This window comes from Eublepharis macularius, chromosome 16, assembly GCF_028583425.1.
Source record: "Eublepharis macularius isolate TG4126 chromosome 16, MPM_Emac_v1.0, whole genome shotgun sequence".
Lineage (NCBI taxonomy): Eukaryota > Metazoa > Chordata > Lepidosauria > Squamata > Eublepharidae > Eublepharis > Eublepharis macularius.
Genome location: NC_072805.1, coordinates 13,792,548 through 13,808,272, shown reverse-complemented (window position 1 = coordinate 13,808,272; position 15,725 = coordinate 13,792,548). Strand labels below are relative to the sequence as shown.

The window sequence follows — 15,725 nt, the reverse complement described above, 5'->3', positions numbered from 1 at the left end:
TACTTTTGGGCTCCATGGATTTTATAGATGACACTCGTATAAAAATAAAAGTTGAAATAACAATCACAGCAGAGGGGCCACCAGTTCACAAAACGCATTGGGTCCGGCTATCAGTAGACCTACTACGGCAAACTGCCTCTCCCTGGGCTTTGTTTAGCTTCAAAAGACAATGGGCTAAGTCAACCCAAATTGCTAGGAACACGCTTCACCAGCAACTTCCAAGCCTTCAGCCAGGGCTGGCTCTAGGTTTCAGAGAACCCTATACCGGGCCCACTTCTTGCTTACCTATCCAGGTGTCCCACATGCCTGTGGATCCTTCCCTCAGCCATACCCGCACTCTCAGCTGTCAGTGTCTACACCATTTTTGTGCACTTTCCTCAATGACACTGGGCAGTGGGGAGTTCCACTGCCATTGTCACCAGGAGCATCTCTGCTGCAGGCAGCGGCCACATGCTGCGCTCCAGCAGCTGGGATCATTGGTGACAAAGCACTGGGCAGACAAGAAAAGGGCGTCAATGGGGGTGACAGGAAATGTGTGGGTATGAGCAGCAGTAGGCTCCATTAGAAGCCTTGGGCTCCGCCAGTGGCACCACCTCAGGCTATGCAGACCCCAGCCCTGCCTTCAGCCTTCGTGGCACTTGTTCCATAATGTTTGATGAGGAATGCCCGTACATTCCCCCCTAGGGCATACATGCAGACCTCTCCTATAACTGCCAAGCATGCTGGACTTCACCAAGGTTGCATGGGAAGAATGGTGGTACTCTGTGAGGAGTCTTTCAGACACGTTACTGATCTCATTGTGCAAAGCCTGTTTGCTAAGCACAGTTAGAAAAACGCCACCCTAGGTCTTTGCAAAAAAAACAAACAGGATGTTGTGGGTGGGAGGATCAGTTTTGCAGCAAGTAGTTATGTTAGATTGCTCCACAAATTGAGTCAATTTGTTTTTACACCACAGGGGCCAGGGATCTGGTCACATAAATTTTGAAAAAGAGCTTCTACAGAAGTAAAAGTGTTGCCTGTAACATTTTTCAGCAGCTTACTTTTTGCTCCACCTTTGTACTGCATTGTTTACTGAATGTATTATATTCATTTTACTCTCATTGTGAAATCCAGTATATTGGATCCTGTACCTTACCAAATCCATGCTATTGGCTATATTATACTGTTTTTATTTTATATAATAATAATAGCATTCAATGTATATACCACCCTTCAGGACAACTTAATGCCCACTCAGAGCGATTTACAAATGACATAATAGTATGTAATTATTATCCCCACAATAAAACACCCTGTGAGGTGAATTGGGGCTGAGGGAGCTCCAGAGAACTGTGACTAGCCCAAGGTCACCCAGCTGGCTTTAAGTGGAGGAGTGGGGAATCAAGACCAGCTCTCCAGATTAGAATCCCACTGCTCTTAACCACTACACCAAACTAGCTCTCTTTAGTATTTAATTTATGATCCAGTTTTATTGCATTGTTCTTAACTCTGTAATCCACCTTGATTCTCAACAAGAAAGGTAGGTGGAGAAATATATTAAATAAAAGCAGACTACCCAAAGCCTTCCATAGTGCCTCCCACCCCCAAACACAGCAACTCAATATCATGGATTATCTCTATTACAGTTCTCAGCTGAGCTTGGAACTTTAAATCTACTGAAGATAACGGTGGTCACCATGTGAATGCCAAGCATAAGTTAACATGCACCCCAAAATTATAGTTCCACTCCAGGCAGATTCAGAACGACCATTATAGAGCACAGCCCATTGACATCCTTAGTTAATGGAGACACAAGCAAACAAGTAAAAAGCTGCAGCCTCTTTTTTTTATTATTAAATTCTCCCATTTCATCTGTACAGAAAAAATGCACATTATGTTCAGATTCTCAGTTAACAATTCAAAAATTACACAGCATGGACATGTAAAAACAAAGAACGGCCAAGAGTATTATACATAGAAAGGGAAAACAATTTACAAAAAAGAATTCTCATTAATGTTACATTTTTTTAAAAAGGACTACGGTCAGCCGACGTTTGCTGAACGATCTACCACTGACTCTTCCCATAGGGCTTCTTTTGCAAGCTGCAGGAGAGGCATCGAACCTAACCCCTAGATACCATCCTGAGATTGATCTGTGTGCCTACATGCCTCTTTCCTCAAGCACAAGCGTGTCAGTGTAGGCCACCATCCCTTCCCATCAGTCGCCACTGCAATTATGAGTTCCCAAAAAAATATCCCTGAAGGGGAAATGCACCCTCGGCAACTACTGGGGGTCCTCCAGATGGATGCATTTGCCGCCTGCAAGTATTGAGTGTGCAGTATCCACACAGGACACCCACAAATGACACAGAAGTGGCTAATTTCCCTGCCATTACAGCTAGTATAGGTAGACTAGCAGGAGAAAGCTAAGTGGTGGAGATGCCCTTCCATCCAACAAGGGCTGGTATTCTCAATCCCTCCATGCCAGATGGTACTCTTTCTAAAGGTAATTTCAAGGCTCTCTCCTGTTTGGTGCTAGACATATTCCAGAAACATTCTTAATGTACTCGCAGAAGTGTGCTTGGCCCCCATTTGTACAAAAAAGAGAAGCAACACATCTAAAATCCGTGTCTACCCAGTCAAGCTATTGAACGTAGCTCATTTTTTTGTGTATGTGATGAAGTCAACAGTCAAGGCAAGCCACTTCTAAGTGCTGCTGGGTTTTTTTAAGGGAAAGTATCACTCTCCAAGACAGCCCCTATGCAGAAACTGCACAAATGTCCCATTTCTCTTGCCAGCACGCATCAATGCCTGATCCCCTAATTCCAATGATTTCTCTCCCACACACAGGGTTCACCCATAACATGCAAGCTTCCTTTCCTGTGAAAGGTGTAGGGTCAGCACAGCAGACAGAGCTATTGATAACACACCCAAAGGCCAATGTGTTAAAAGATGGGAATCACGAAAGGGTTTTTAATTTTTTTTTTTTTAGGAAGCAAAACGTTTCTCCCAATAACCATGGGACACCGAGCACAGCCTCTTTACTTTCCTCAAGCAACAGCACTTCTCTGTCTTGCTCCCCCTTTGCTAAGCTGTAAATGCAGTACCTGGGATGCTGTGCATTTATTTAACTAAACTGTTCAATAAGCCTCAGGAGATGGGGGAATACTTCGCTATCTGAAGGGCCAGCCCTCTCCTTTCTACAGTGAGAAGGAATGTTTGAGGAACAGAACATGAAGCCCCAAACTGCACAGAGACATCCCGGGAGCTGAGGCTGCAGGAACTGCGCACCTGAGGTCTGCTTCAAAGAGCCCCTTTGTCATCTCTGTAAACTGAGGCACGTGGAGTGTACTGACTTTTCCTAGCCGCTCAGGGCTCTGCCTCTTTTCAGGCACCTGCAGGCACAAATAAGCACCACCCACACAGTTCACACAGCCACAGACCTGCTGCCTTCTGCTGTTTGCACTTGAGAAGCGTCACTACATGCCAACAACTGAAACAAAACAAGGTGGCTTCGGAAATAAACGCTGCTGCTGCTTCCAAGCAGCATCTGGTCCTTTTGCTGATGGAACACTCTACCCAGGACTGGGGGGAGGCAAGTGTAGTTGCTTGAAGGGAAACCACAGAAGAGTCTTCCTTGTGCAATATACTGTAGGGCACTCTCCTGGCGAGTATGAGACCTACTCACCCTTAGAAGCACAATTTCAAGAGCATGAGTCACCAAGCATAAGGGCCAATGAAAGGCCCTCTCTTTCCTCTATCTTGGAATGAATGAGATCTGCCCAGGTCTGTTCTTCATATCCCACTACAGGACCAACAGCGACAACCACCCTGCCATTTATCTTCTTCGCTCCCTCCCTCATTTGGGCTTTTCAGATTAGCTTAGGAGCAGCTACTGGTCTTCCACTCCCCTCCCCTCCCCAATTCTGGATGGTGGTCGATGCAATATTATCAGTTGTCACAATTATTCCCAGGAAGCTAGTACTCAAGAGAAGCTTCTTGATTCAATTCGCTGACGGATCAACAAAACATTAAAGGTGATTTTTTTTTTCCGTTGGGAGACTAGACACTTTGGAAAGCACTAATTGGGGAACCACGGCACGTGCCCCTTTTCAGTCCCACCTCTCAGAGGATCAATAACTCCAGAAGTAGGAGGGGGGGCGGTGGAGGTGGAGATTCCTCCAGTGGCTGCAGTCCACGGAGGCCTTCGGCATATACACATGAGGGGGCAGGACCAGCACACCCCCTCGATTCTGGAGGCCTGAAACAGTGAGTGGTCATCAGAAAACCCGCACAGCTTTTTTCCATAGATAGACCTTGCATCGTTCTGTCCTGCAGGATGGAAAAGCTTTGCTAAAAGCTTAAAATATGTTGCACCCCTCCCCCCCCAGCACGTCAAGGGGAAGCGGAGAAAAAAATTCACAGTATCAGTCATGCACGACACTCTATCCGCCCCGTGATGCAGCAAGTTAGGTCGGCCCCTTTGCTTTGGTGGACAATGCAGAACTTTGAAGAATGACATTTCCCTAGCTACATGAAGGAAGAGGGGACATACAGACCCTGCACGCAAACCTTTGCCTGGGGCAGAGAGCCCAAACCCACAATTTAATGTTCCACAATATACACAGGCTACTGCATCTAGCTGGTTAATAGATACCCTACTGCACACAGCCAAAGGGTCTGTGCAACTGCTGCCACGCTTCATCTTCATGCTCCTTCCCAAGCAACAGACGAGAGATGACACTCGCCACCTACTGGGGGGGAGGCTAGAAAGCTACGGGAAGCATTGTTTCAAGCAAATACACCTCTCCCTTTCAGCCGGGTAAATGTACAACCCTCTCTCTCCTCCCCAGACCTGTGTGGGCCCTCCCGTTGATCTTACTTTTAATACTCCCGGCTACTTTCTCATGACACTGAGGATCCCTTTGGCTGCATTCTGGAGAGCATGGGTGGGGGGGACCCTCACACTCCAGTAGTTAATGCTCTTCCTGAACCCTGTAAGGATCAGTGAGTAACTTCAATAACCTGTGAACAGCCACTCTGGGAAGGAGAGGCACCAAGTGTTCCGCAGTTGTGGCCCACCCCATTTGGCACTCCCTGGAGTGTTGAAACCTTTCTATTTTCCTCCTGAGAAGGTCACTTACTTTACCCAACTGCACACACCAGCAGAAGCCTTATCCATCGGCTTGCTTTAGGGTGTGATATGGTTTCACAAGGGCCACCCTTTAAGACCACTGGAGTTTCTTTACCCTGGTCAATGTTTCTTTTTAAATTAGCCTAAAGATGGGGGGGGGAGAGAAGAAAGGCATTGCCTTTTGGCAAACAGTAGGGTAGGGGAGCGCCATAAAAATAGAAAACAAATGCAACAGAACACGGGAACAAAAGCAGAAAATCAGTAGAGATGACAGACTTCTGGAGGCAACTTTTTGATTCTGCATTGGAGGTGCTTGTTCTAAGTGAACCAGACGTCCAAAGCAAGGCCAGCTGTGAGTGGTGGGTGAAGCCCCTCCTCTCTCAGTCCTCCTGCCCAGCCACAGAGCACAAACGCTGTCCCCCCACCAAGACCCACTGCTAAATGCTATGCCTGTAACAGATTTTTAAAAATTTAACTTTAAAAACCTCTCAAGCTGCAGGTTGTGTCAGTCTGGTTTGGAGAGCAAGGGCAGTTCCAACAGTGAGAGAGAGAGAGAGAGAGGAAGGAAAGAAAGAGACTTGGTCTACAGGCAGGCAAACAACAGTCGCTAGCGACAGGTAACGAAGCTGCTGGCTGGGCCATCACGGCTGCACATGCCAACTCGTTCCGAGGTTGGAGATGCCATGGACGAGATGGGAAACTCAGCTGACACGTGCTGCTTGTTCTAATTCGCTTGTACTCTCCGAAGAGGGGTGAGGTGGGTAGGGAGACTATACAAAGGAGGGCTGTACAAACCGGGCACCGGGCAGGCCTGCCTTCCTTCCTCCCTTCTGCTACCAAGGCAGACTCTACCTGTCCTTCAGCTCTCGTGTCACTCGCTTAGTGATGCGCCCACACATCAGGCCAACCAGGAAGAGGATGCAGATGCCCACGCTGATGACTGACAGGATGTAGTTTTTGAAAGGAGAGGTCAACACTTGCTTGGCAAGGTCAGAAAATCCTTCTGCTGGAGCAACCTGACAGGTGGAGAGGAAGAGAAAGTAAAATTAATGCAAAGGAGTCGATACTTTCGAGCTAGGTATAAACAAACCCAAGGAAAAAACAGTAAAAATAAATTGGAATAAATACTACAATGCCACAAGTTGGGGGCCTGCAAGAAACTGCAAAGAGGGGAGAGATTAGAGAACTGGAAATTCTGCCATGCTGTCCTCTCCAAAAAAAACGAAAGGAACTGCAGGGTTAGATCAGTCACTGCCCACTCACCTACAGCCATCTAGAACTACAGCCCAGGAAGCTGCACTTCTACACTCAAGCATAAGTACTTTTTACCTTAGGTAAAGGTAGTTCTCCCTGTGCAAGCACCAAGTCATTACTGACCCATGGGGGGACGTCGCATCACGATGTTTTCCTGGCAGACTTTTTGTTCTGGGGTGGTTTGCCATTGCCTTCCCCAGTCATCTACACTTTACCCCCAGGAAACTGGGTACTCATTTTACCGACCTCAGAAGGATGGAAGGCTGAGTCAACCTTGAGCCGGCTATTTTAACCCAGCTTCCGCCAGGATCGAACTCAGCAGAGCTTGGGCTGCAGTACTGCAGCTTACCACTCTGCGCCACGGGGCTCTTTTACCTTGCATGCCCCTTATGGTGTATGAGATAGTTGGGATGTGAATGTCATGAGTCACACCCCCCCACTCTTAATTTATCTCCTCCTGAGATAGGAGAAATTATCAGACGCCCCTGTGCTGCTTAAAATAATATTGGCAAGGTGGAGAAAAGGAATGTGATTCATAAGGTCTGATGGAAGGGCTTACAATCCCGAGTTGTTCGTCTAAAAGTAAAAGCCAAAAAGCCGAGTACGTAAATCGATGCAATACCTTTTATTAGCCCTAGCTAATAAAAACCCTAGCTTTCAAGTTCACTAGAACTCTTCATCAGGCCAGAATATTTCAAAACAAAAATATTTCAATATTTCAAAACAAAAAAAGATTTTTCAGGTCACGATTTGAAGATACTGTGGATCTTCTGGCAGGCAAAGAGGAATCAGGTTTTAAGTTGCTGCAGGCCATGAGCCGTAAAAGCAAGTAGTAAATTTCGATCCCAGCCAGCCACCGATAGGACTGCTTCAAAGCGATCAGAACTCTTTAACAGCTTAAAAGTATGGGGGAAAGAATTATGGACTGAGGGGCTGAATCCCTTTACGGCATGTACCTCCCAACTCTACCCCCAGCCCCACAGATACTATACCCTCTTAGGACTTGATCACGTTTTATTTTACTTCATTTTTATTCTGCCCTTCCTGCAAGGAGGTTAAGGCAGTATACACCTATCATTTTATCCTCCCCGAAACCCTGTGAGGTAGGTTAGGCTGAGCGTATGTGACTGGCCCAAAGTCACCCAGCAAGCTTCCATGGCAGAATGGGAAATCAAACTCGGGTCTCCCAGATCCTTAGTCCACCACTGACCACTACCAGCACTTTGACCTACCAATCCTCCACACTCTTTTCACTACTTTTCCCTTTTGACAGACTTCCAGCTTCTTTCAATACTCCACGCCTCCAGGAAAGCAGTGGGCATGGCTGACCTTCGATGGATGATCCCACCCCCACCCCCTATTTACTGAATAACACTTTTCTGCATATGCAGTTTTCCCCGGTATACACAAGCTCCTAACTTCTGTGTGAGTGATTTCATTCCACAGTCCTACCGATGAATGTGGTATCAAGTTTGCTATTATAATAATTAAACTGGTTCCCCTAATGGGAACAATTTGGAAATCCTCTTTGGCCAACAGACCTCAAAAATTCCCTTCCCACGGTTCTGTAATGTCTCGGTGATTTAAGCAGTCTAACCCCCCACCCCGCACCCATTCTCAACATTCCATGCCAAGTTGGTGAGCCTCAGCAAATCTTCACTGCGCAGCTCTGAGATCATCTCGGCCCACTTACCTGCTATCTACCCCTGCAGCAGAATGACCAGACCAGAGTGATAACATAATAGCATTGTCGATGCAAGGCCTGCAGCACCACAGCGCACGAGCCACGCTAGATAACCAGCGACTGTCCTTGACTGCTCCATCCCCATTTTCCCGCTGCTCATTTCTCCCGCCTCCACCACTGCACCTTCCTCACCTTTGCAGCATAGCTCCACATCTCGATTCGATCATTAAGGCGCTTCTTGCACTCGGGCTGTAACCGCACACGCTTGTCTTCCAAGGCCTCCATTAGGCAGGACATTTCTGCAGAATCAGATCAGACTTCATTACAAAGGTCGCCTCCCTTTATAGCGCCGTGGAAAAGTCATCCAGTTTCACTCAGCGCAAATGCGGGGAGCGCAGCCTCGCCCACAAGGCACCTTGCAACTGCCCCTTTTCCAAATGCGGCACTTAAGTTCCAGGTATATGTTCATTCCCCCCCAAACCAAACCTTTGGATGTAACATGACAATGGTCAGTTTAAGGAGATTCAACAACCATAGTCTGATTTACCAACTAAGAGTCATCTTTAAAAAAAAAAAACCAATCAAAAGAACCAAAAGCTCGAGTAAAGCGCTCTCCATGGTAGTCAACAAATACTGATTAGACATGGGCATGAACCAGGGGAAAAAACGAGCGATGTGGTTCGTGGTTTGTTCAGTTTCACGGAACATGAACCACAAACTTTGCTGAACTAGAGCCGGTTCGTGAACCGGTTCATGGTTTGAGGGAACACAGAATGGGCCCCTTCACACTCACAGCCAAACTAAACAAGACAAATTACAGGTCATGCGAGTGTCTAGAATCATCTTTCCTGCCCGTGTCCATTTTACTCCTGATGAACATATGTCCTGTAGCCCCAGTCCATGAACGTGTTGGGTAACTGGTGTAGTTGCGGTTGTGAATGTCCGTAGTCATAATCAGTGAGTCGCCATTGCAGAGTGTTGATTTTGAGCAGCTTCTGCTTCCCTCTCCCCTCTTCCTGCCCTTGGATACAGCTTACAACTGTTTTGCTTTTAATTTGGATAGGGGTGGCATTTTGCAAGCAAAATCCACCAAATTTGCAGGCGAGCTAGTCCTCACTGTCCTCTAAAGACCCCCCCAAGTTTCAGAGAGATTGAACCCCAGGAAAGGCATGATCCATGAGTCCCCCCTTCCTGTCATTTTTCTCCTCAGTAGTAAAAACTGTCTGATGGCAGCTACTTTGGGGAGCTGGCCCTTTTTCCAGCTGGATGGGCCAGAATGGGAGCTCTCTAGTTGGCAGGGACAGCTGCCAATCAAGCGTGGAGGCCTCAGATTGGAGGCAACCAAAAGACTGCCACTGTTGCCAGGGCAATGGATTGAATGGCTCCAAAGTGACTATGAACCAGCCGTTCCGTCCGGAATTTTGTTCCGTGGTTTGTTTCGTGCCCATCTCTAATACTGAGCAAAGTGCTGAGTTATTCTGCTTTCTACTTGCTATCATAGTGTGGTGATGCTGAAAGCAGCTTCCTGACATTCTCTTCACCTCCATTTTATCCTTACAACAACCCTGTTAACCTTATCTTACTGGCTCAAAGTCACCCAGCAAGCTTCCATGGCAGAGTGGGGATCTGAACCTGCTTCTTCCAGAGCCTACTCTAACACTAACCACTACACCATGCTGTCTCAAGACTTGAATTTTCTACAGACTCCAAATTCTGCCAAGTGTTTATAACAGTAAATTCATAAGTATAGGGCTGGAAATGTAAGATTTCCAGAAATACTGAAACCATTGTCCCTCCTCAAAATCTGAATTTTTTATTCCAAAATCTAAAATTTTTATTCCACAAAGGATGATTCCCAGTGACACAGGACAGTAGACCTCTCATCAGTACAGTTCCTACTGTCTCCTCTCGTCATGTTCTAATTTTTCTTTCAATCTTCAGCTTCTACTGAACAAGTTCTTCATTTAAAAAGCTGAACAAAAAAATTGCCAGGCATTATTTCTGAGGAATTGGTTAGGCAAATTCAGTCTGCAAAGTTGGTTCAAAGAGCAGAATTGGACCGTTGCCTGCAGAATTCTAGAGTGTTCTTGGAACCCAGGTCCGAATAACCAAATGAAGGTCTACACAGCCACAAGTGGCTTCCAGTGCCTGACACAGGACTCAGAGCAAGAACTCACTGTCAACCAACACAGAAGTCAGGACAAGTCCAAAGATGGGGGGCGGGGGGGGCAATCTGGCATACACAGAGGACACCAAATATGCATTATAAAGCCACTCCGGGCACGCAAGCACACACATCAAGGCTGCAGCCCAGGTGACTGTCATATATGCTGCTCAGGTTTCTAAGGCACTGACATCAGGGAGCATAAGATCACCGTGACAACAGCACTGCCACTGCATAAACACATTTCCTTGCTTCTTTGGCCACTACCAAGACTTACGTCGTCCTCGTCCTGGCGGGATGGCAGCACAGTGATGCTTGATGTCAAGAGCACAGGCTGTATGAAGGACAGGGTCCACAAAGATGTCTGCTTTACTCTCTTTCAGCATGTTGAGCACCTCCTGGAGGGCAGAAGTTCACAGCTGATAACCTCATCTTCACCCATTCCCTCCACAGACTTTGAACAGAACGTTAGCACTACAGCGTGATCCAACAGTACTTAAAATGTAACGCGTGTTGCAGGGAAAATCACAAGTTGCCCTATCCTACACCTGCAACGTCCAAAGTAACTGAGCTATCAGTGACAACCAGAGCCCCGAGCCATGGCCTGAATGGAAGGAGGAGGCCAGTATGGACCTTGGAAGATGGTCATAAGCGATGAAGCAACCCAGCATGTCGGGAAGCTTCTGCAGCTGAAGCATTCGATCTGCTAATGTTAGCTTCAAAACTAGGGGTGTACAAGCTGGAAATATTTGGATTTCCTGCTTTGGGTTTACCCAAAGCAGGAAAAACATTCGGAAACACTTAAAACCCGAAGCGGGTTCGGGTATTTGAATTGTTTTGGAATGTTCCATAAAGATTCGGAGCATTCCAAAGTGATTCACGGGACTGGGTTTTCCAGCACCCCCACCCCCACTTAGCCCCCCCTTCCCTATCAGCTGGCAGGCGGCAGAGGGGATCCCCCCCTGCCAGCTGATAGTTTAAAGGGCCCTGTCCTGCCGCAGGGCCCTTTAAAAACCTCACAACACCCAGCCGCCCACCTTTGCTGAGCACCGGGCGGGGAGGTACAGGCTTATGCCTACATCCCTGCCGCCAAGGAGCTCCTCAACCCTGATATCAGTGGGCGACTGGAGCACCCGGCGGGGGTGGTGGTGTGCAGGCTGAAGCCTGCAGCCTCCAGCTGCCTCACTTGCCCACCAGTGTTGGGGTCGAAGAGCAGCTGATTTGGACGTGCTTCTTTCCCTGCTGCTCGCAGTGGCAGGGAAATGGGCATTTAAACCTGAAGCTTCCCGAAGCATTATGAATGCTTTGAGAAGCTTTGCTTCGGGCTTTCCAGATCGGAAAGCATCCTGGGCCCGATTCGGAAATCCCAAAACTTTCCGGATCGGGTCCGATTTGGGTATTTGACCCAAATCGGATTCCCAAAGCACACACCTATTCAAAATACAGCAAGTTTTAAAATTCTAAACTCAAGGTAATATAGGCATTCCAATGGCTGCTAGGCCATCATCAGAAAGAAAGCAGTGCACTCTGGATTATCACTCCATAATCAAGTGGCAAAGGGGAGCAGCATGTGGCTGGAGGCACGCCTGTTCGTACCCCTGCTTGTCCATGAAGGGGCTGAGGAGCAATGGCAGCAACGCAGGGGAAGGACACAGCAACCATGAGGAACCCTACAAAGAACGGAGGCAGACTCCAGTTTCAGCACAAAGTGACTGAACAGCCACCAACAGGGCTGCATAGAAAGGGTTCTGGAAAACCAGGGCCTGCATTCTCTCGTCACCCCACCTCACACCCCCTTCTGCAAGCACCAAGATGGGCACTGATTTGTTACCTTTTTGCACATTTCCACTTTAATTTTTAACAGGTTCACTTTCAGACATTCTTCCACTTGCCCTGTCTGCTCCTGGGCTGCTGCTTCCTCTGCGCACAAGGTGGAAATCTTTAAAAAAAAACACACACACACACACATTGAAAAACACATTGGAATGAGAGCCTAGGTTCTGGCAGCATGGGCAAGCAACATATCCTCCAACATTAAAATTAAGCATCATGACATTTTATCCCTATGTTACTGGGCAAGTGCGTATAGTGTTATCAACACGCAATGTACCCACACAACACATAGGGAGGGCTCAGTGGCAGAGCATCTGTTTGGTGTGCAGAAAGTCCCAGGATCAAACTCTAGCATCTCCAGTTAGAAGGATCTGGTAGGAATCCTCTGACTTAGGACCCTGGACAGCAGCTGCCAATCAGAGTGAACAACACTCACTTCGATGGGACTGATGTTGTGACGGTTTCATTAAGTAGTGTTTAAACTTATCTGAAGGGGCTTTCTATTTTTATGGATATGAATTCACACAGGGTTGAGGTCTTTCCACTTGCAGCCGTAGTGGGATCACTTGCAGAACAGGACCGAGAGTGGTTTGCTCACAGATCTCTCCCGCAATAGAGTTAAGTTCCAGACCATGCAAGCCTGAAGCAGTATGTGGGAAGGAACAGTGGTGGAATAGCACTGCCAAGCAACTATCCCCAGGATAAGCTTCACTACAGCAATAGTAGTAATAAATTTATTGTCTATAGCCACAGGCCATCACAAATTTTCCAAACCATACATCACGTCAGCTTAAAACAGTTACATCTAGTATCACAGTTTAAATGAATGAAACAATACAAGAGACTAAGCTATCCCAGAAATCACAAAACCACTCCATTCAGTACCACCTTAGATCTAATCTTCCTGGCTGCAAGCGCAAACTGGGAGTCTCTGTAAGATACATGGTTATCAATGTCTGATAACAAAAACACGATCTTCTCAATTTCAGAATGTGTGTTTGTGGCTGGTAAAATTCTGGCCAAAAATTTAGCTCTAGGCACATTATACACTGCAGCAGAATGCAGTAATGTCTCCCTGTTCTTCTGAGACACCAGTGAGATTTTCTTTTCAACAGATCCTTCAAAATCAGAAAACCTGCACCGCCTCCCCCTTTATCATGGGAAAGGCTGGAAGGGGACAGAAGTTTGCAGCAAGCATAATTTGTGTAAATTGTGACTCCATAATGTTTTTCCCCCCATTAAAGGTGACTCTTGGCACATGTCTACCTTTGGTAAGTTGCAGCGATGGCCACAAAAAGATGATAGCTGTAAGAGTAACTTTACAATACTGGAGGGTACCAAAGCTCATATTCCGCTATTATTGTTATAGGAAGTAAAGACAAGCTACATTTCGAAGCTCCCACCTCATCTGAGCAGTGCATCTGCAGCTGAGGATCTAACCGGTAATCAAGAGCCGATTCCTCAATGATCACTCGAATCTGATCTTCACAGTCAGGAGAGAGACGCTGTTGGAAAAAGAGAATGACGATTGTTATGTCAGGTTTGACCCACATGACTCTCGGAGACTTATTGGCCATTCAACTGAATGTAGCATCATTTGGTCCCTGCACTTTTGTCTTCCCTGGAGGCTGAAAGCTCTCCCAGACAGAGGAAGGGGAAGCTTGAGGAGATCAAATTGCCACTTGCTGGCACTCTCCCGCCAGTGTTTATGGTACTCTGCCTTTAGCAGCAAATTTTCTCCAGAGTTCCAAGGAGAGAGGAAGGAGTAAGCAGGGATCGCTGGGCTGCCGGATAAGCACAAATAAAAAGGATGGAGAAAGATAATCAGATGTCCTTTAGTTCTCCTGCCTAACAAAACCTTCAGAATTCTGAACAGTCAGACCATGGCTGTTTATCATCGGATGAGGGAGAAGCTAGGCTCCAAGCCTCTACAGCAGAACAGGTTTCAAATCATGAGCCAATTTTCTCGCATTTGAAATGTGTCCAGCAGGGCAGAGAGAAAATGAACATTCAACAGAGCAGAACGAAGCTCACGTGGGCACAGAGCCTTGAGTCCAGCCCTTACTGACACCCATGCGCCTTAGTCACCTGGTCGGCATATTTCAGCTTTAAGCAGGATATGACCTGCCCTTCCAGCTCCGAGTCGTCCTTGGCCTTGTTCAAAATGCTCTGACAAAATTTCGGGATGTCTGCTTTGCAGGCCTTCCTGAGCACCGGGTTCAGGCGGTAATCTACCAAGGAGCAAAGGAGCTGCATTAACATTTGAGACAGACCACTAAGAAGGCGGCATCAACTTGAAAAACTGCACAGGCTTAACTGAGCAAACCGGAGCTGAAAATTTTCTCACAGTTCACTGGTTTTCATATAGCAAAGTTCCCATCCGGAAACTAAAGGGGCTGCATGTATGTCACAATTCCACAGAAATGCAGAAATGAAAAAAAAATGACCGTAGCAGTGGAATCTAACTGCTCGAGTTTGCTTTTAAAGAACAGTTTTTAGCCTTTGTTATGGTGATAAAAACATTTACGAGTGGGGACGCACATGAGAGATTGCAGAAACTGTGTTCTGATTAATGTTGGAAAGCTTTTTTAAAATTCCGGTTCACTGATTGAAATGAAGTTATGATTCTGATAACTCGTTTTTATGTAAAGGAAAAGAAAAGGTTTGAAAGGTTTAATATAGTGTGTATTATATAAATGTTTAAATTTTGTTATACATACGTTATTTTCTTTAGCTATATCATTTATCTTCTTTAAAAATGTAGTAAGTGGTTATAGATTTGGGAAAATGTAATAAACTGGAGCGTGCACCAAAAAATAAATCCAGGTGTTCCAGATCCAGGTTTCATGTTTGTTTGTTTTTTTAAGACTCTGGGATTCCTGAAATCTGGGTCAGATTGTCTGATTAAGGGTAGAAAATCCCAGATTTAACCAGCTGTTAGTCCTTGTGGGGAATAATGTCTGGGGGCCTGAGGAGCATTTTTAAGCACTCTCCACCAAATGTGCAGGGAACCTACTCCTGACTGTTCCCTAAAGAACCCCCACATTTCAGGAGAACTGGACCTCAGCGGCTCCTGAACAAAGTGCCCTCAGCCACTCCTATTGTTTCCTACAGAGGAAACATTTCCAAGCCTTTTAAATTTTGCAGCTACCCCTTCCACTTGATGTTCTCTGGTTTGACACGAACTCTCTTGCAAGCTTATTGTCCAACCAGAGAATCCCAATGTAGAATCAGAGAATCTCTGAGGAGAATCACTTTACTGAAGCAAGGTGGGGGGAGCTAAGTCAAGCTGCAGAGTATAAAAGGCAGCCAGTGGCAGCTGGAAGGGGCTCTCTTGGAGCTTGGGTGGGGCTTGGGAGCAGAATGGGACGGGAATTCAGTCTGCTGCTGCCTCCTCCCCCATCCCGCTCCCCTGTCACACTGCAGAGCTTGGCTTGGCTCCATTTGCTCTACTGCTCTCTCACTCGCTGCCTGCAGCAGCTGCCGGCAGCTCCCTGATGTGGCCAAATAGTCCGGCCTAGCAGAATCCGGGTGTCCAGATCAGATCTGGGATTCTTCAATGGGAACTAGGAAAGCTGGATTTAGCTAGATTGGCATAAACGTGGATTTTCCCTCCACACACCTCCTAGTAAGAACGTAGTATTATTAATGCACTATAATTTTTAAAAAATAAATTA

General features: G+C 46.6%; 1 protein-coding gene across 2 annotated transcripts in view; it reads right to left on the bottom strand.

Annotated features, from left to right (window-relative positions):
* Positions 1–1,806: 1,806 nt before the first annotated feature.
* GLG1 (golgi glycoprotein 1) overlaps positions 1,807–15,725 on the bottom strand; it is a 93,822-nt gene continuing 79,903 nt past the window's right edge. Inside the window, exons 21-27 of one of the 2 annotated variants that reach the window (XM_055000192.1) lie at positions 14,137–14,279; positions 13,452–13,553; positions 12,047–12,154; positions 10,493–10,613; positions 8,244–8,350; positions 5,966–6,129; positions 1,807–4,240 (exon numbers count right to left, since the gene is read on the bottom strand). In XM_055000192.1, coding sequence (XP_054856167.1) covers positions 4,105–4,240; positions 5,966–6,129; positions 8,244–8,350; positions 10,493–10,613; positions 12,047–12,154; positions 13,452–13,553; positions 14,137–14,279 — 881 coding nt within the window. In that variant the 3' untranslated portion in view covers positions 1,807–4,104. Of the gene's footprint in view, positions 4,312–5,965; positions 6,130–8,243; positions 8,351–10,492; positions 10,614–12,046; positions 12,155–13,451; positions 13,554–14,136; positions 14,280–15,725 lie in introns of both variants that reach the window. The other variant, XM_055000193.1, reaches the window with a different exon arrangement.